We start from the raw sequence: 19,549 nt of genomic DNA on the forward strand, positions 1-19,549 counted from the left end.
AGAAGTGAATAGGCAATGTGATTATGATGTAACAATGAGGGTTTTTTTTCACGTAATAAAATGGTACAAAAGGCTAGCCCATGTCCTGTGATGTTTCATGGGCATTTCAGATTTTTTCATTAATTTTAAAGTGAATAGTATCTTACAAAGTTAAGTGAATAAGAGTGAACTTTTTGAAAGTTCAAAATTGCATTGCCGGCCGCGTGATTTAGACCCTTGGTCCAAAACTCTAGTGTCTGAACGTCAAGGTTTAGAGTCCTCGATTGAACACGTTTATTTGACACTTCCAACTATGATCCAGAATATAACGCGTCAGATTTAAGGTGCGTCTACACGACGACTGTTTTCTTGCTTAAGCTAGCCAAACTTCTTGTTTCTTTAAGTTAATCGCAGTTTGTGCCGCTTACTTTTAAGAAAATGGGCGAGTAAGCGAGCCGTCGAGAAAAAATACGCTCCAGAGCGAAAAACTGGGCGCTTAAGTGAGTTCTCTTGCTTAGAAATGTTTTTTCCCGCCAAAATCTCAGGTCTCCTCTCAGCTCAGTATCCAGACAGGGCAGGGCGGTATCGTTAAAGGATTTCGTTAAGTTTTGATCCCAACCCGTTCTTATTAATGTTGCGGGCTGAACTGGCGGTGACCGTACTCGAAATAGCCCATAGAAAGCACAATATTTTCCAATTTCAAATCTAAAACAGGATCTCAGCAGAAAACCATTGCCATTGTACACTGGGTAATAAAAATAGCGGAGGAATGATCTTGCTGGTTGTTACCAGTCACCCACGCTGACACGAAATTCTGTTTCCAACATTTCAACCTCACTGAGGTGTCTGAATGCTTCAATAAGCAGTAAATTGCGGGTTTGCATCCTTCGCTTTTTGCAGCATTTTTTACACAACTTCTGGGAAGCCATGACTGAAAGACTGCAACAACTTCAAATGGTTAAAGAACAGTCAGTTGCTTGGTCTACTCTGCTGTACTTTAGCGCGAACTGCTATGCTTTGGCGCGACTTTTTTAAAACGTGACGTCATTGGGGATTAGATACTCACGTGACCGCGATTCAAGCGAGCAAAATCTTCGTCGAGGTTGTCAGTGTAGACGAAACGAGCTTAATCACTAGCTTAAGCAAGAATTTCTAAGCAAGAACACTTTCTCGTGTAGACGCACCTTTAGAATTAGTTTTTCTAAACTGTTTGAATTAATAACAGGCGCCTAATAATAGTTGATTAAAGCTCTTGTTTTATGTAAAAAGTTACTTTTATTGGAGTTTTGTGTTGTATAAAATTGCGAAAAAGACAAACCTTTGGTGGTGTAGCCTAATGTCTGTATCTGATATTACAACGTGTCCTGGCACACATTGACATGATGCCGAAACAGAAATTTGTTTTTTGCCTCCCTGCCACTTAATTTTATTTTGTATAGCTTTGGTAGAGAGATACTTTTTGAAAACCATAGACAGATAATCGATAACAGCTTTATAAGATTGGATTGCATAATTTAAAAAATAATACATAAAATAAAATAGCTACATAACTTCAAACGTTTTCGGCAAAATTTTATGCCTTCGTCAGGAAAATACCTTAATTCATCTAAACAAAAACAAATACTTTTATTGGCTCAACAAACAATTATTTGCTGGAGGGGCATTTTTCCTGTTGAATTTGTATTAGATTACGTTTGTTTTATGTTGCTTAGTGGTTTTTTCCTTGATTGCCTTTATGTTGTTCCGCTCACTATCTTGTCTCATGACCACACTCGCGCATAGTTTATGACAGATTGTTACCACCTTTTGTGTTTGTTCGTCAGTTGTTGTTTGTACGCAGGTCAGTGCAGTTTTATTTATTTTCAGTCATCTATTATTAACATTTCACGAATATTTGTTTTTGGTTAGATGAATAATTAAGGTATTTTCCTGACGAGGGCATAAATTTTTGCCGAAAACGTTTGAAGTTATGTAGCTATTTTATTTTATGTATTTTTTTTTGAATTATGCAATTCAATGTTATAAAGCTGTTATTGATTATTATTATCTGTCTATTAATTTAATTTTTTATCCACAAGACTGAAATTCAATAACAAATAACACAGTGTGTACACCAAAATGTCACTGGGGAGAGAAGCACCGTTTCTAGCTAATTTGGGGTCGCTGATCACGAATATGGCCATTAAAAGATGCTTCTGTGTACAGTTTTTTCAAAAAATTGAATTTTTGTTTGCACTGCACTGCAAATGCGGAAAAGTTTAGGGGGTACCTAAAACTTTAAAGCATCATATTTCCGAAACTATAATAGATATTGAGCTAAAATTTGTAATGCATGCCTATATCATGCTAAATAACATATTGACCTAGTTTGAGCAAAATCGAAGTGGGAAAAACAGAGAACTTTATGATTTTCAGGACGTTTGGCATGAAATGACCCAAGTACCCCAAAAAATGCATTTTTTAAATTATCTCAAAAACTAATGCATTTAGAGAAAAGGTTCCTTGTATAACGTATAGAAACATAGATATTTTGCATCTTTTGACACCAAAACTGACTTTCTACTATAAGTAGTTAGAGAGTTAGAGGATTTTTTAATAAATTTGACCTTTCGTGACCTTTATTGGGGGGTAGGTGGCTGAGTTTTGGGGCCTACCAAGAAAAAGTTGTGTAAATGTTATTTTTTAAAGGTTTGCAGAACCCTCCATGTTGAAATTGCAAAAAAAATATTTTTCAAACCACCCTATTGTATTGGACATGTACCGGTACCTAAATACATATGTGTATTGTGTATGTCTACTAAGCCTACATCATATTACAAATTTACCATGAAACCCTCTACATCTGACTCTCGAAAGTGATCCTTTGTGAACCATCCAGATAAATTCTGTTACATATGCACCTATGCGGCTTATACATTGTAGTGGGCAATAGACGACCAGTGACGCCACACATTTCCGTATTGTATGCAAAATATTGTGAGACCAAGACAGAAGCTGGGCTCCTCAGATCGTTTGTGCAGATTGTTCATCAAAGCTAGCTGCGTGGAAAGCAGGACAGAAGAGAAGCTTGTTTGCCGTCCCCATGGTGTGGCGTGAACCCTTTAATCATGCATCTGACTGATACATTTTTTGCCTCACGAAACTGCCCCAAGTATTGCATAACGCAAATCGGCCTGCCATTGAGTATCCTCATTCCTCATGTTCCCACTGCAATACGACTTGTGCAGCATTATGCTGATGATTCTGACTTATCCATTCCTGTATATCCAATGACTGAACAAAGTGATAGTGACTCAAGCACTGTATCAGATTCTCATGCTTCCTCATCTGACTGCTATGAACCCAGACCACGATGCAACCACCACGAAATCTTATTACCAGAGTTCAACGACTTGGTCAGAGCACTGGAGTTGTCAATGAGACATACAGAGCTACTTGCTTCACGGTTGCAACAGTGGAAACTTACAGATAAAGCTGTCACTGTTCGGGGTGTTCGTGAACGAGGAAAGGAGTTCATTGACTTTTTTTAACAAGGTGATTGATGGTGGGTCCAGCTGACATTTTGCAATGATGTTGGGGGACTGATGGGTGATCTGGAAGGTCATCATGATCCAGAGGAATGGGGACTCTTCATCAACTCTTCTAAGGAAAGTCTCAAAGCAGTACCACTGCATAATGGGAATAGAAAGCCATCAGTCCCTGTTGCATATTCTACAACAATGAATGAGTCAAGAGAAAGTATGAAAGCTATCTTGGAAGCCATCAAATAGGATACATTTCAATGGTACCAGTGTGGAGACTTCAAAGTGTTGAACATGCTGATGGGAATGCAATTGGGGTATCGTACACAAAATACTGTTGTTTCTCATGTCTATGGGACAGTCGATCCGGACAATACCACTACATTCAACAAGAATGGCCGGCTAGGACATCATACAACCCCGGAGAGCACAAATTTTTTAGTCAAAATGTACACACTGTGTAATAGGCCTTATGATGTTGATGAAAGCGCTTTTCTTTTGATGGTTTTTCTTGAAACATTTATTTTGAAAGAAATTTGTAAGTAAAAAACTTACTTTTATAGTAAGTATTGCAACGTAAAATTTAACAATGTACCTATCAGTTCCCATCTTCACTCAAATATTTTAAGTCTATCCAAAATTTTGCGTTTTTATCGTCAATTGCTGTTATATTACCTTTCATGCAAAATACAGCATGGCAACCATAGTCTCCCAGCTCTTTCTGTAACTGCTGGAATTGATTTATTAAACGGATAACGGAAGAAAAAAACTTTAAGATATTTATTGCATCCCTGAAACCATTGTTTTACTGAAGATGATGATTAAATGAGTTGTTTTTCTCACCATCGTCATGTACAGCACCCAGAAGCATATAGTTTGCACTGTTGAATGGCGTTGTGTAAATACTATTAGTAGTTACGCTGGCTTTGCCGTTGGACTGGCAAAGATCTTTGTTTACAATTAGGTAAGCTACTGTGATATGCTTCCCTTCTATACGAGCTTTGTGGAAACTGCCGTTGCTTTTTCATTTTTAACTTCGCCATTTTCGTTTTTTTAAATGCTGCGACTAAGTCTATTCTTGGTTTGAAAGTCAAATAAAACCTTTCTATAATTGATAACCTAACTCAAGTAAACTGTCTGCATGAAGCGGTTGACTGCCTCATAATAATCAACTAGTATGAAATGCCTTATTAATAACGCAATAACATACCTGCCTCATTGTTAAAGTTAGAAATTGATTTCGCTGTGATTACTTCAAACGTCAATGGCTGCGTTATTAACGAGGAATCGCATACTAGTTGGTTTAAAAGTGTATAGAAATATATTAATGACTAATGAACTGTATTACAACAAACGCAGTATTTGTACATGCAACAGTACATCGTTCTGTTACTTCAACCGTACCAGCCAAGCACTACATACGAAATCACAACAAGCTTCTGAACAATTCTAGCTGTGGTCTCTCATATTTGACTTTTTTATCAGATAAAAAGAAACACTAAATGAAGTGGAAAAGACTACTTGGGACACGTTGTTATGTCACGTTTTTTATTATGTCACATAAGAAAACTACTTTTTCAATAAAATGACTACGTTTGTAAAACAGCGAAGCGTGAGCTTGCTATTAGCGGTAACGTCATTTGAATAATAAAAATAGCTTTTTGTTGCATATAATGAAATATCACTGAGATGAAGAGTTTGAGTTCATCTAGGTCATGCTGTGCGTTTGAGAATTAGAATTTGGAAAATTAAAATTAACTGGGGGTCATCCATTTTGATGTAGAAATCTCGATTGTCATTTAAGCTATACCTATTTGATATAACTTTAGTAGATAGTTCACTTTGTTGTACCAAAGTAACATTTTACGTGAAACAAATGATTACAAAACGAACAAAAAAGAATCACCACTCACAGGAAATAATCTTTGCCTGTGACTCGTCATTGCTTGTGTGCGTTTTCTAATCATTTGCTTTACCTGCTTAATGCCTATTTTTTACACCTCACCTAATCTGTTTCTGGCCTACTTTTTTGCTTGTCAGTCTTGCACCGGTTATTGAGTTTCTGCTGTTCGTTTTACAACTATCTTTTTAGGTTATAAACTATAGCTGGCGTATTATCAAAATTGAATTTTTAATTTTTATTTGTTATTGCCAATGTATCCTAATTATTATTATGCTATTCTTGTTAAGGAGTAAGGAGGAGAACGCAACAATGTGTTGAAAACGTTTAAAATCTTTTTACGTGTTTATCGATGTCTTTTTCTACTTAACCCTATCTGTAGCGACATGGGGCTTGATGAGGACGCCCCACTCTAGTAATTTCTCAGAAGGAAATATGCTAGAAATGTGAAATTTCTTGACTTTTAGTTTTTGTTCTTTGCGAATTTTTTAAACCTACACTGGTAATTTTTCTATCTTCCTGCCCTTTACAATAAGCATTTCGTCTCAGGTGGCTAGACATTTTCGTGCAATGCTAGATATATATAATTTAATGTAAGTGCAATATAAATGTTAGTGCAATTACTTTGAAATGTAAAACTGCCCAAAAATGCCTTATATTTATGAGAAAAAGTAATTTTTTGTTTAGTTTAGCACATGGCCACCTAAAGATACGGCCTGATTTGTCACATTTTGCAGAATTTTTCAGGTTTTTCTAACTTTGGGCAAACGTTTAAATAAATTTTTCTAAAAACTAGATTTTTACGCTTTCTTTATTCTCTTCCCCAGATGACACAATAGGTTTTAACATCCTCACATGTTGAAAAACAAAGAAAATTTGATTTTGTAGATTTTAGTCAGACTGTTAATTTTCAATAACAGTCTGATTTTGCGTTTTTCAACTTACTTTTTCTCATTTGCTACTGCTTCCTCAAGGCAACAAAAAAGTTTTTTGTCATTAGGAAACCGCAAAAAGTAAAAACATCTCAAAAAATGTCACTCAAGCAGTAGCAGTAGCTGTAATCAAAATCTGCAAAATGTGACAAATCAGGCCGCATCTCAAGGTGGCCATGTTTAGCATTACTTTATGTCAGTGGTCTTCAACCTTTTTTACAAAATCGCCCCTTTGTTGAAAGTGCGGGTCCAAATCGCCCCCTCAAACGAGGCCTCGAAATTAACGGCGGCCGTGGCCGCCGAAGGGTTCAGAAACGGCCACCGAAAGTAAGCTCTGCTCGGCCGCAGGTAACTCGAGAAGGATACAAGTAACTATCGAGGGCTTTGTATGCGTATTGCGAAAGCAAAACTCGTTTTCTTCATATTACCATCGCACACGCATTTGCATGCACACACGCATTTGCATTGCAACAAACGACTCAAACCTGAGTTTCATGTTTGATCATGGTTTGACCTTTTTTTTACTCGTGCACAAGTCGAACAAACCAAAAAGTAGTTTAACCGTATCTGTCACTGCTTCCTTTTGGCGTCAAGAGTTACTGGCCGAGACCATCAGGTCGACGTCTCTCTTATTGCTAATTACTCCGTCGGCTTATATCAAATAACAACGGGAAAAAGTATGCCGTTGGTCAAAAGCCTTATCTATCACTTCAATCAATTTATTTCGCAAAATATAGTCGCGATTGTGTATTTTAGGTAGAAAAGGTGATAAAGACTCGGTTCTTGACCTATTTACGCCATTTCTTGGTCAAATTTCTCAGTTGACATTTTATTTTGAAAGTCCTCTTGCATATAGAACACAGAATTTCATCAATTTTGTTTTTCCGTTTTTGTGCAAACAGTATTCCATGCACTTTTTGCACTACAATGCAATTTGCGCAAAGAATAAATTACCTTTCTAATTGATGTCTGCCAGCAAAGAATGACTCATATCGCGTCAAAGACCAACTCCCTACCCAGACAGAAAAATCGACGTTGAATCAATGTAAAAATGACGGATTTTGCTGCCTGGGTAGAGAATGGAATTTTAGCGCCGTCGTGTTATGACTGACAGACACAAAATGAAACCACACGCTAATAGTAAACTGTCAATCAAGCTATTGAATATCAGTAAATTTCTTGCATTTTATAACTGGCTGTGACAAAAGGTTTATTGTGAACTTCACAATTATCCGATACCAACATAATCGGGATTAAAAGTTGGGGCAAGAAAAAAAAGTAAAAGTCAAGAAATCTCAGGTTTCTAGCGTCACTGCTTCTATGTGAAATTGCTGAATTAGCAGAGGGCGAGACCATAAGGTCTACGCCAGTAACAGATACGGTTAAGGATCCAGAACGATCTTGATCGATAATTGCACTCGGCCTTACCAATCGCCCCCCTAAATAGTAAAATCGCCCCCCAATTTCAAAAATTGTACAAATCGCCCCCACAATGGCCAAAATCGCCCCCCGGGGGGCGATATCGCCCCCGTTGAAGAACACTGCTTTATGTTATAATTCAAAATTTTCAATTTTAAAGCTATTTTCGGAGAAATTAGAATAAAAACCGACTTTCTGACGTCTTTTCATCTCAAACAATTTATTTCAATCAATTTGTTGAGTAAAAATTGAATTTATTTACGCACAATACACATGGCTATCATGTTGTAAAATAATTTAGCTGTGTGATTTGTGTGATCATTGTCCAGCTGTGACTTTTAATCAATCGGTGAACTTAATTGGATTTAGAATTAACACTATGAAATTTATTTGTTTCAGGGCCATATGACCCAAATTGTTTCAATGCCCAGTGTAGTCATTTTGACTATCTGCTAAGCTTTTGTGGAAGTAGCCATTATATAACCAGATTTTTTTCTGTATTCGACAGCTCAGTTTTTCTGTTTATATCCCAAAATACTGGCTATCGCTTTTTCATTCATTCTGTTTTCTTAACTAGCAGCAGTAGACAGTCTCGTGCAATACAGTTATGATGAGAAGATGTTTTGGAAGATGACGTATCTGAGTGTGAAGAAAATGGATCTGAATTTGACGACTCATATGTTCCTGAAATGCATTTAGATTCCACTTCTAGTGAGGAATCTGAGCAGGGCTCGTCATGGAGTTTCAATTCTGGCCCTCGTTTACCTGTTCGCCCTCGTAAACGACGTCGGATTCAAAATCAATCTGAAGCAACCGAAGCTCTTCCTGTGATAGATGATGCAGATTCTGCAGTAAATGTAAGTCACATAGAAAATAAAATAGATCAGAACATTGAGTTAGCCCCTGAAACTTCACAAAATGGCCAGGCCAGAGTCGTGTTAACCGCTCGTGTTACTCCTTTTCCGGAGAACCCACTTCCACTCATTTTTAAATTGCCCAGCATGTTTAAGTTATTTCAAAATTGATTTATTGATTGAATTTTTATTCTCGGACTGGGAAAGATTCTTGCAGAGCTCAATCCTGGCAGTTTCGCATACTTGTAGAGGCTTTGAATCACTGACGCAGGCCCGGTCACCGAGATTGACAAAATGAAGTTTCCGATTGTTGAAGTTTTGTTGCCGGGGAATTATTCCATGCATTAGATGCCGCTGAATGGAGAACAGTCCTTAACGTGCGTTGCTCAAGCGCACGCCCCGAGAGTCGGACCAGCGCCGCTTGATCTTAAAGCTTCTTCGTTCCAGAAGTCACGCGCTAACCAATTGAGCTACGGGGGCGGAAAATAAAAAAGTAATGTAAATAAATTAATAATGCAACATTTCAAAATAAGATGGTAAAGATAGTGGATCTGTACAACTAGTATTATTGACAACGAAATACATCAATCAGCCGACCAAGAACACTTTGGGACACTGAACGACAAAGAGAAAATTGAACGAATTTACGAACTGAGTATCTAGTTCATCAAAGGCCGCATGGGCTATGATACTGTAAAAGAATCAAGTAGCATGTTTATATTTTTGAGTTAAATGCTACCAGAGGTGAGTTGAAGTATACAATATAGAACCCAATGGTTTGATTTATGGCGGGATTTGGAGTGGAGCCAGAGTTTCAAACTCTTGTCAAAAACAGGAAGCCAGATTTGATCCAGGGTCTGACTTTTTGCCAGCTGATACTTTTAACGTACGATTATTTACGCTGTAGTTGGCACAGTTATTCTTTTTGTGTAGACTTGCATCAATGATTTTATTTTCCAAGCAGTCGTTTTCATTTCAAAATAAGCTTTTCGTTTCCCGACAAGGAATAGGGAAGGTATAAGTAATGGTATAAAAAATAAATCTGGATTGTAGTTTATGGTTTGCTTTTGGAATCGAAGTTGAGTTAAGAGCACATATGGAGTAGGCGTTGTTTTGAAGTCACAAATTTTGAAGTTGAAGTGGAGTAGGTCCAAAAAAACTGATTTCCTGAACCTCTGGAAGCTACTACTATTGCAAGAGACTGTGAAAGCACAGTAGGTTTAGTTCGATTTTCTACGACGTGCTCCAAAAAGTCTAAGCTATAGGCAATGATGAAAAGGATAAGTCTGAAACAAAAAGCTTTACATTAGAATCACTACCCTGAATCAAAGATCAATCGTTAATTTTCTTGCTTAATCCAGGGATCGACCATCTTACACAAATGTGTAGATCAACTTCCCTCTTTATGAAATTGTTGAAAATCGCTTTTGTGTTGTCAGTCTGTAGTTCCATTAGTCTCTTATTATTTGAAGGTGCACTTATCCCATCAATGTTACTTTTCTAGTTTTTGCTTCCTGACTGCGTAACAAGAACTTTGTATCTTCTAATTTTACTTCTGCAAACAGCTAAAAACTAAGTGATATCAGTTGGTTTTACCAAACACTACGAGGTGATAGCTTAGGCTGCATTATTTTTTCTAAACTTTTCACAAAAACAGAGCAGAAACGTGAGGATTTGTGATTCATAAAATCCAATTTGGAAATAAAAGTGGCAAAAGCTATTCAAAGGATGCATAAGACGACAACAAAAAGCAAACGTTACATGTTAATTGTATGATTTATTTCGACAAAAAAACAATTTTTCAAAAATCTAGAAATGTTGTTGAATGTGAGAGCACCTGTAACATCAAGCTTCTACAAATTATTAATGATGTTTACCTCAATTGACGTCTCAAATCTCGAGATCGTAACTTTCATGCATAAAAAGTGTAGGCCTAATATAAAAGTCTAATCAACTACCACGTGACAAACTATGCAAATTGGGTGTTTATTTTTAGCTTAAATTCTTTTTGATGAACGCATGCTCCAGTCATTGCAGTGAAGAAACCAATGATCTAAGGATAACTTATACTATGCGTATAGAATTAAGGTTACGCACTGTCATGGGTTACGTTTATTTAAGCATATATAAGCAAGTATTCAAAGTCATAAAAGCGTTAAAGTTATATAATGAAAAACGATGTATCAAATAAAAACAATCTTTGTTGTTCTTTGTGCATTTCTCTTCTTAACGGTGTCGCAAAATACTTTCGTGATATCTTTCTGAATTTCAAAGCTGTTGCGAACTATGAACGGAAGAAGCTGTAGTTTGTTTAGGTTGCATTTCATGGGATGTAGTCTTGGATGTTATAAACTCTTCTGTTTGCAAAGCGTTCTTCCAGCTTTTCAACATTTCTCCAACTGATGATCGAAATCTCTTTTCACGTGCACTATATACAACAACGTTGACCAAACTGAAACAAAAAACACTTTGTTTTAGCTAAAAATAAGCAAACTTTCGCTTGTTAGCAATTATTATTTTCAAAAGTTAAAATGTTATAGGCCTAAGTGGGGCTTTTGCAAACAAAACTTCTTGACTATTGACACGATAAGCGATTTTTATTAACTTTTTTCCTCAATTTAAAAGCATTCAGTATGAAGAATGAATCTATATACAGAAAATAGGTGGGAATGGCTGCATGAAACCAGCATTCAACCTTTTTGCTATCATACTTCACTGTGGTCGGGAAAAACTAAATCATGCAAATTTTAATAAAACCAACAACTTTCTTTGACTTTTAAACAAATAAACCTAAGCAAAATTATATAATCGATTGATTGTAAATCGTCAAGGACCTGCATTTGAAAATAAATTTCTATCAACACAACCTGCATTTCGACCAATTCGCAGCTGGAACAAATTTACCTTTTAAGCGGAAACGCGGAAAGCACGTCACGGGCTATCTTAGCCCCGTGCTCATTAATCGCTAATCACGGGAGATGTGAAAATCACAGAGCCAAAATATTTTAAAAGATAATAGCCATGTGTATTGTGAGTGTAGAAATTAAATTTTCACCCAACAAATTGATTGAAATAAATTGTTTGAGATGAAAAAATGTCGGAAAGTCGGTTTTTATTCCAATTTCCTGAAAATAGCTTCAAAATTGAAATTTATGAATTATAACATAAAGTAATGCTAAACTAAACAAAAAGTTACTTTTTCTAATAAATATAAGCCATTTTTAGGCGTTTTTACCTTTCAAAGTAATTGCACTAACACTTATATTGCACTAACATTAGCCTATCATATATATAACTAGCATTGCACGACAATGTCTAGCTACCTGAGACGAAATGCTTATTGTGAAGAGCAGGAAGGTAGAAAAATGACCAGTTTAGGTTTAGAAAATTCGCAAAGAATCAAAACTAAAAGTCAAGAAATTTCACATTTCTGGTGTATTTCCTTTTGTGAAATATTTCACTATTAGAATGGGGCGTCTTCATAAAGCCCCATGTCGCTACAAACAAGGTTAAACGAATGCAAGAAAGCTCTATCGAATGGCAGAGATCATGGTTATCACATTTATTGATTTTCAAAACGTATCTGACAGTATCAGGGATAACTAAATAAGGAAATACGAAGGCTCGCAGCGATTGCCTTATTCTCACAACACTACCAGGCCGATAGTTTGTAGCGCGTCAAACAGGCGTTTTATTTTTTAATTGCAGCATGGCCACCTAAAGATACGGCCTGATTTGTCACATTTTGCTGAAATGTCCAGGTTTTTCTAACTTTGAGCAAACGTTTAAATAAATTTTTCTAAAAATTAGATTTTATGCTTTGTTTACTCTTTTCCCCAGATGACACAAAAGGTTTTAACATCCTCACATGTTAAAAAACAAAGAAAATTTGACTTCGAAGATTTTAGTCAGACTGTTAATTTTTCAATAACAGTCTGATTTTGCGTTTTTCAACTTACTTTTTCTCATTTGCTACTGCTTCCTCAAGGCAACAAAAAAGTTTTATGTCATTAGGAAACCGCAAAAAGTAAAAACATCTCAAAAAATGTCAGTCAAGCACTAGCAGTAGCTGTAATCAAAATCTGCAAAATGTGACAAATCAGGCCGCATGTCCAGGTGGCCATGATTGCGGAAAGGTTTATAGTGCTGCTGGTAAGCTACAGAAGACATTTAACAAATGTTACGTAGAGCATATTTAAAGAATACTTGTTTGACTTATTAAACTATAATCGGTGCCAATTGTCATTTACGATAAACAGAGAGTATTTAAGATAAACAGAAGCCCTCCTATTGTCAGACGTAATAAAAGCCTTCGTATCCCTTTTTTAGATATCCCTGGACAGTATAAACTGCAAAAGCTTTCTTTTACATTTTTAAAGCTGCCCATGTGCCAATAAAAGTAATTTGGAGCATCAAAGCACTATACAATGACCAACTTGCTTTGGTCTTAGTAAATGAAAAAGAATCAGTTGAAACCTCTGTAACTCAATTCAATTCAATTCAATTTATTTTTCTTTGTCGGAAAACAACAGCAATGATGAAGTTACTAATAGTTTACGAGAACAAACCAACAAAAGGAAACGGCGGCAAAACCAGAGAAGTTTAAAACGTAAATGCGAAGAGGAATTCTTGAAGAACTAGAGGAGCTAGAGGAATTCTAGAGGAACTAAAGGAATTCTACAGGCTGATACATAATTGACTCCATATTTTGTTATAATAGTAGCCGATTACATATTGAGAGTATCTCGGAGTGTAACAAATGATTTTCAAATAAGAAAAAAAAATTCTTTACATGCGATGTGGCATTTGTTGATGATGTTGCCCTGCTAGATGAAAATACCAAAAAATGCCTAAAGCCACGTTGAAAGGCTACAGGAGCTAGCGGAAGAGGTTGGACTTATAATTAATGTGAAGAAAACAAAGTAGGTATTTGACTACCAATATTCCCATTGAACACTCATTACAAATTAATGGACTAAATAAGTTATACAACACACACATCAGTTAAAATAATTTGGATTACAAATCGGAAGACCTGGCTTAGACATAAAAGGTCGACGACACAAAGCAAATGCAGTTGTGGCAAATTTACACATACAATACTTTGTCAACAAATTTAAAACTGAAGCTATACCAAACACTTGTTCTTCCCATTTTTACCTATGCCTGTGAAACATGGAACCAGCATTAAAACTTCAAAACACTATTAACACATTCCACACACAATCATTAAGACAAACTTTCAAAATTTCATGAACTGAACATATTCTCAATGACTTGTTATATGGTGCTATAGGAAAAATTCCCCTGTTTTAACAAATCAGCAAACGTTTAAGCATTAGTTGCGACGTTCATCTGATGAACGTGTAAGTAAAAGCAACAATAAACAGGATGAGCGAATCACATACCAAATAATATTCGCTCTGAGGATGCACATTGTCATGGTGTGCGAAACGTCAGTGAAGAAATAAGTCAACCTGTTTTCTGTTGCTTTTTTCACTTTCATCAGAGGAACGTTGCAATTAGTGCTAGAAACGATAATTATCCTGATGAACACCCAAACTTTTCAGTATTCAAGTCAGCAAACGTCACGACATTCAATAAACTCAGTTTGTAGTGAAGCTCTTTTATTATCAAATTTGAGCAAAGGCAAACGAAATCAAGGAATACCAGCAGAAACACTCGTGCGTGGGGGTTTGATCTCTTACAAAGCACAGCTCGGAAGAACTGCAACAGTTGGATGAAAATTGCCAATTATGGAGACTTTTTAATGGCGCTATTTTGCACCTAGCTGGTGTGAAATAAACTATTGAGCGTAAACGCAAAAACATTCATAACACTGGTCACGATTTGTTTGGTATGAACTTTAAAAACTGATTTAGAGTAATTTAGGGGTGCTGAATCAGAATCTGGTGTCACATTTCTTCTATCACCTCAGGTGTTTGAGATATAACAACAAAGAATTGTTACTTTTTGACGGCTGATTGCTTTTACAAGTATGCTTACCCAAATACGTTGTAGGCTAACGCATGAAATGTTCACACTGTGTGGTTACCTGTTAGTCATACTGAGGTACAAGCATACTAAGTATGGTGTGGATAAACTTTCGCATCCGAAGTAGCCAGCGTTGAGGAGTCCAACAACAACTGCCAGTGGAACTAAAAAGAAGTGGTCTTGACTAAATTTGTAACAGGTAGTGATTTAGAGTTGTACCTTAGGTAGAATAAAATAAAAATAAAAAAGCAATCTGAATTATCTTTGGACATTTTTTATATTGTAAGAAAATAAATTACTCATTTCATCTGTAAATTAGTTTTAAATTTCAAAATATAATATGCAATAAGCCGAGAATAATGTGACATATTTTACAAAAACAAAGCACGTTCAATAGCAAACATAGGCTCTAACTAACATAAAATTTCGAGCATCAATTTTTGTATAGATTACATAACCTACCGCTGGTAAAATATTTTTACTGTTTGTTATTCATTTAAACAACAAACAACCTCTTTAATTTATCTTGTGGGGCCTGAAGAAGGCACTTGATAAAGTTCCTCCACCTGCTATGTAGTCTGTTCTTGCTCGATTTGGATACCCTGATGACTTTATTACCCTGATACGTGCTCTCCATGTTTTCATGCTTGGCAGAGTCTGTTACCAAAACATCCTCTCCAACCCATTCCCCGTTACAAGTGGACTCAAACAAGGATGCGTTTTTGCACCTACATGTTTTTTCACTGTATGTGGCTGCAATGCTTAAACCTTCCCTGGTATCAACATGCGCTGTCGCATGGACCGAGGGCTCTTCAATCTTGCTCGCTTCCGTGCTAAGTCGAAAACATCTGCTCATACAATTTATGAGTTACAGTTTGCCGATGACAATGCCACACCTGTTTGGACTCCTGATGACCTCCAAACGATAGCCACCATCTACAACAACTCTTATGAGCATTTTGGAATGGAAGTTAACACTGATAAAACTAGGATACTCAACCAAACGCCACCTGACCACACCTCCCCAGAGATCAACATCAACGAAAGGCCTTTAGGTGAAGTAGACTACTTCTCTTACCTTGGTAGCATACTTTCAGCAGAACCAACATGTGCAAAAGATATTGAACAACGTATAAAAGCAGCTCACTGTGCCTATGGAAGACGTAACCATCGTGTTTTCAACAACCATGCTATATCTATCCGCAAAAAAATTATGGTCTTCCGAGAAATCAATCTATCTACCCTTCTCTATTCGTGTGAAACCTGGACATTATACCGCCGTGACAACAAACATCTTGAAAACTTCCAGCTGAGGAAGCTGAGGCAAATGCTAGGTACTCGTTGGGAAGATTGTCTTACCAACGATGCAATCCTCGATCGCGCTAGGTTGCCCAATTTAGAAGCCACCATATTGCAACACCACCTTCGCTGGACAGGGCATGTCATACGAATGGACCCAACGAGGCTTCCACAAATAATGCTTTATGGTGAACTAGAGACAGGAAAGAGACCCCCGGAAGACTAAAAATGAGATACAAAGATCAGCTGAAAGTCTCCCTCAACCATGCAAACATTGATCTGGATTCTTGAGAACTACTTGTTAGTGACAGATCACTTTGAAGAAAAAGAATTAGGGAAGGCACGGAAATTTTTGAAAAGAACAGGATACAAAAAGCCCAAGAAAAACGAAATACTAGAAAAGAAAAGCTAAAACTACTACGTCCCCCACCCTCCATACAATGTGACTTTTGCCCACGTCTTTTCTATCATAGACTGGGCCTCCAAAGCCACATACGACAACACCATCCAAAACCAAATTTAATTTGAAGACGAAACCAATGCTCGGACACGAGCTGGAGCCGATGACAGATAGTACATAAATTGAATGCATTGCATGTATTCACACTAAAGATGCAATTACCCAAAGTCAATGTGAAGCCAGCTTGCATCACGGCCACAGTTTTAAAAGCTGATATCTCCTGTTTTGAAAAGGTGGAATGCTCGTTACCTCCATTTGACCTTAAAAATTTGCGATTTCGTCGAAGTTCCACTCGCACCAACACACCGGTTGCAAGTAAAGTCAATGTCTGCAACAACAACGTCTGATTTTATTTGGAGAATTTTTTTAATAGTTATTATATAGATTATTACTTCACCTGTAAAACTTACACAAATACTTTTAGTTTTCAGTAGCCGAGTGTCACAGAAATTGATATAATTTATGTAGATGTTAACTGAGTTGCCGAGTGGTGAAAGCACTTGTATGACGGTTTAAATTAATAAATTCTTATGGTCATTAAAAGCTGTGGAAACATAATTATTCAAACTTTGAAGTAGCTGGTGCATTAGAGTCAAATCTCGTTACTATGCCACCTGTCAGGACCGAAAGAAAGTTGCATACTATGCTAGCAAGAGTGGCAAAGCAAACGAATGAAACGACAAACATCCATGGCCTTGAGCCGGCGACACAGCAAAAGGTTCTTGTAGTGGCATTTGAGATTCTCTATGATTCTCTCTTCGATTGATTGAGAATCTTAGAGTATAAAGGATGTCTTAGAGTATAAAGAAGACCATTTGCATGTTGTTAAGAAGGGATTCCGAATGAAGGCAAAATGACACTGTTCACCTGGCATTTAATTATAAAATAATTTGTATGCTTTTGCGTTATCAACTCAATTGGGTGGCAGATTTGTGAAGTTCATAATTTTTTATCCTACCAATTTCTTTATTTCGTCAATATATTTCTATGGTGCGCTATTTTGCTGATAAACAGGTAGTTTTTCCTGTCTCGGCATAGGCTAGTGGATAAAATCAGTTGTCCTGAGTGACGAAATGTTGAAAATAGAATTGGCTATCATTTTCAAGATCTTGTGGTCACCAGAAGAACGTAACAAGTCTGCACTCTGCAGTCACCAGAAGAAGGTAACAAAATATTTTATAATGCTGCCTTCTATTCCAAAGTCAGCACCAAGTATCAATTGATTCATAAATGAAACTATCAAAAGTAGTACTATGAAAATCTGACTTACCATTAGTAAGAAGGGAATCAATAAGAGTATCAACAGCATTGCCACAGCTGCTTGAGTAGAGGACTGTGTTCCGGAAATATTCACAGAAGGAAGGTAGAGAAAGGTGATGTGGTAATAGTCGTAGTCAAATTCTTGTGGAAACCAACCTGAAATAGAAAGTAAGGTTTCATCGAACGGTCCCAACAGCAATAACTTACAACTGAAAAAATAAAAGACTTCACGTAAAGATTTGAAAGTACCATGACTTAGCCTACTTGTGCTAATATAAACAGTGCAAAGTTTAAAACTCACCTGGAACAGATGCTACAAGTGCTGCTAACAGCCAAACAATAATGATCCCAGCTTTATAACTGGTCGCAGATAGGGATCTGTACTGATGAGGCCATTTAATAGCGTACAGACGAGTTATACCAAGCAGAATCAAGTGATACAAAGACGAAGTGAAGCTAAAAAGGAACAAAGTGCCTCCGACTACTGCAGCTCCAGAATTTTTTAAAACAGGTTGTTGTATTTGAATGTAATCGATCGTTGAATTGATTGTCCAACCGAAGCTTGGTAGAGCAACAAAAAAGATTTGAAACCCTGAAACAAGAATATATCATTTAACGAAGCTCTCTTTGTGTCTCCAATGTAACCTAACTGTTTTTTGTTTTTTTGTGTGAACAGAAATTATAAAAATAATTTTAAAACATACCAGTAAATAAATCCGCTGCTGCCAAAGATGCTTTATATCCATCAATTTTGGTTGCTTTTCTTTTTTTGAATAAATAAGCAGATACACTGATGATGAGAGCGTTTCCAAGCAAAATGGCCAGTCCCAATAACACAATGATAAAAACAAAAAATCCAGCTCCTGTTGAAGAACAGTCCTGGCATTCGCTTAATGTGATATTAATGCAATTTTCAATTGCTGACGACTTGCATACTCCAGGAACTCCACATAAATGACCTTCTGAAAACTGTTCTTGGAGAACAGGAGCACTCATGTTGTTATTGGTGACATTTGTAACCAACACCTGATTATCAACATTTCCTGCTTGACCAACAATAATAGGAAGCACAGAGGATGCTAGGTTTGGAGCAGCAAAACCTTGATTGTCTGGGAAAAATCCATGGGATTGGGAACGATTAATTTCAAACTGTGGATTAATCTCAATCGATTTTATTGTTGATGGCAGTCGAGATGATGATAGGAGCGTAGTGCTACTAGTTGATGAAAACAAACTGGTGTTTGGGATTTTAACGGGAATAAGGAATCCTTCAGTGCTTGGTGGTGGCTCAGGTGGAAGAGTGAGGGTGATTTCTGTAGGAGTTGATGTTATCGGAATTAATGACGGCGGTTGTAATATAACTTCAGTTGGTGTTAACAAAGGGAGCTCAGGTAAGGGTGGTGTCAGCGGAATTGTAGTGGTTGATGGCGGAGGTTTGGCTATAGGACTGACAACAGGAATAAGGAACGGTTCCGTACGTGGAGGCGGTGGAGTTGGAGAACTGGATACATTTTCCGTTGGAGTTGGAATCATTCGAATTATAGGTAGTGGATATGAATTCGATAGCAATATTGGGAGATAGTGAAATTCTCAGAGTCAGGAAGTTTGTCCTCAATTGGCAATTTTATTACGTTAAAAAAGAGTTTAACTATCAAATTTAACTTTTCCTGTAAATTCCATAAAAAATTCAAGGCATTTAGAAGATCGCTTTTCAGAGCTCTTTAACAATAAATCTGGCATTATTTTACAAATCTTTACCGCTGAGCACGCAGGCAGCGCAGGTAGAGCACTGCACACATTCGCTGCGTCTTGCACTTATGGCGATTATTTTAAACCAAGGTATAGCCAACAAAGGAATTATTGCATTGCGAAAGTACTAAGATGCCTGCAGCTAATAAGGCCCGCTAATTTTCAAACCTCAATATTTTTTT

The 19,549-nt window shown here is 36.9% G+C and overlaps 1 protein-coding gene across 1 annotated transcript; it reads right to left on the minus strand.

Annotated features, from left to right (window-relative positions):
- Positions 1-10,699: 10,699 nt before the first annotated feature.
- Positions 10,700-19,151, minus strand: LOC145776063 (uncharacterized). Its single transcript, XM_082587469.1, has 6 exons — positions 18,323-19,151; positions 17,920-18,210; positions 17,629-17,774; positions 16,521-16,686; positions 14,661-14,763; positions 10,700-11,057 (listed from the first exon to the last, which is right to left on the minus strand). The coding sequence occupies exons 1-6, from the start codon at positions 19,149-19,151 to the stop codon at positions 10,874-10,876; spliced, it is 1,719 nt and encodes a 572-aa protein (XP_082443595.1). The 3' UTR covers positions 10,700-10,873.
- Positions 19,152-19,549: the final 398 nt, after the last annotated feature.

The sequence above is a fragment of the Aplidium turbinatum genome, chromosome 8 (genome assembly GCF_918807975.1).
Source record: "Aplidium turbinatum chromosome 8, kaAplTurb1.1, whole genome shotgun sequence".
Taxonomy (NCBI): Eukaryota; Metazoa; Chordata; class Ascidiacea; order Aplousobranchia; family Polyclinidae; genus Aplidium; species Aplidium turbinatum.

What these genes read in the sequence shown, in the direction of transcription:
- LOC145776063 (XM_082587469.1), bottom strand. Translation starts at nt 19,151, where the DNA reads ATGATTCCAACTCCAACGGAAAATGTATCCAGTTCTCCAACTCCACCG. An exon ending in AGCAGCGGATTTATTTACTG is followed by an intron (nt 18,211 to 18,322) that starts GTATGTTTTAAA and finishes TTCTTGTTTCAG; the next exon opens with GGTTTCAAATCTTTTTTGTT. An exon ending in ACTTGTAGCATCTGTTCCAG is followed by an intron (nt 17,775 to 17,919) that starts GTGAGTTTTAAA and finishes TTTCTATTTCAG; the next exon opens with GTTGGTTTCCACAAGAATTT.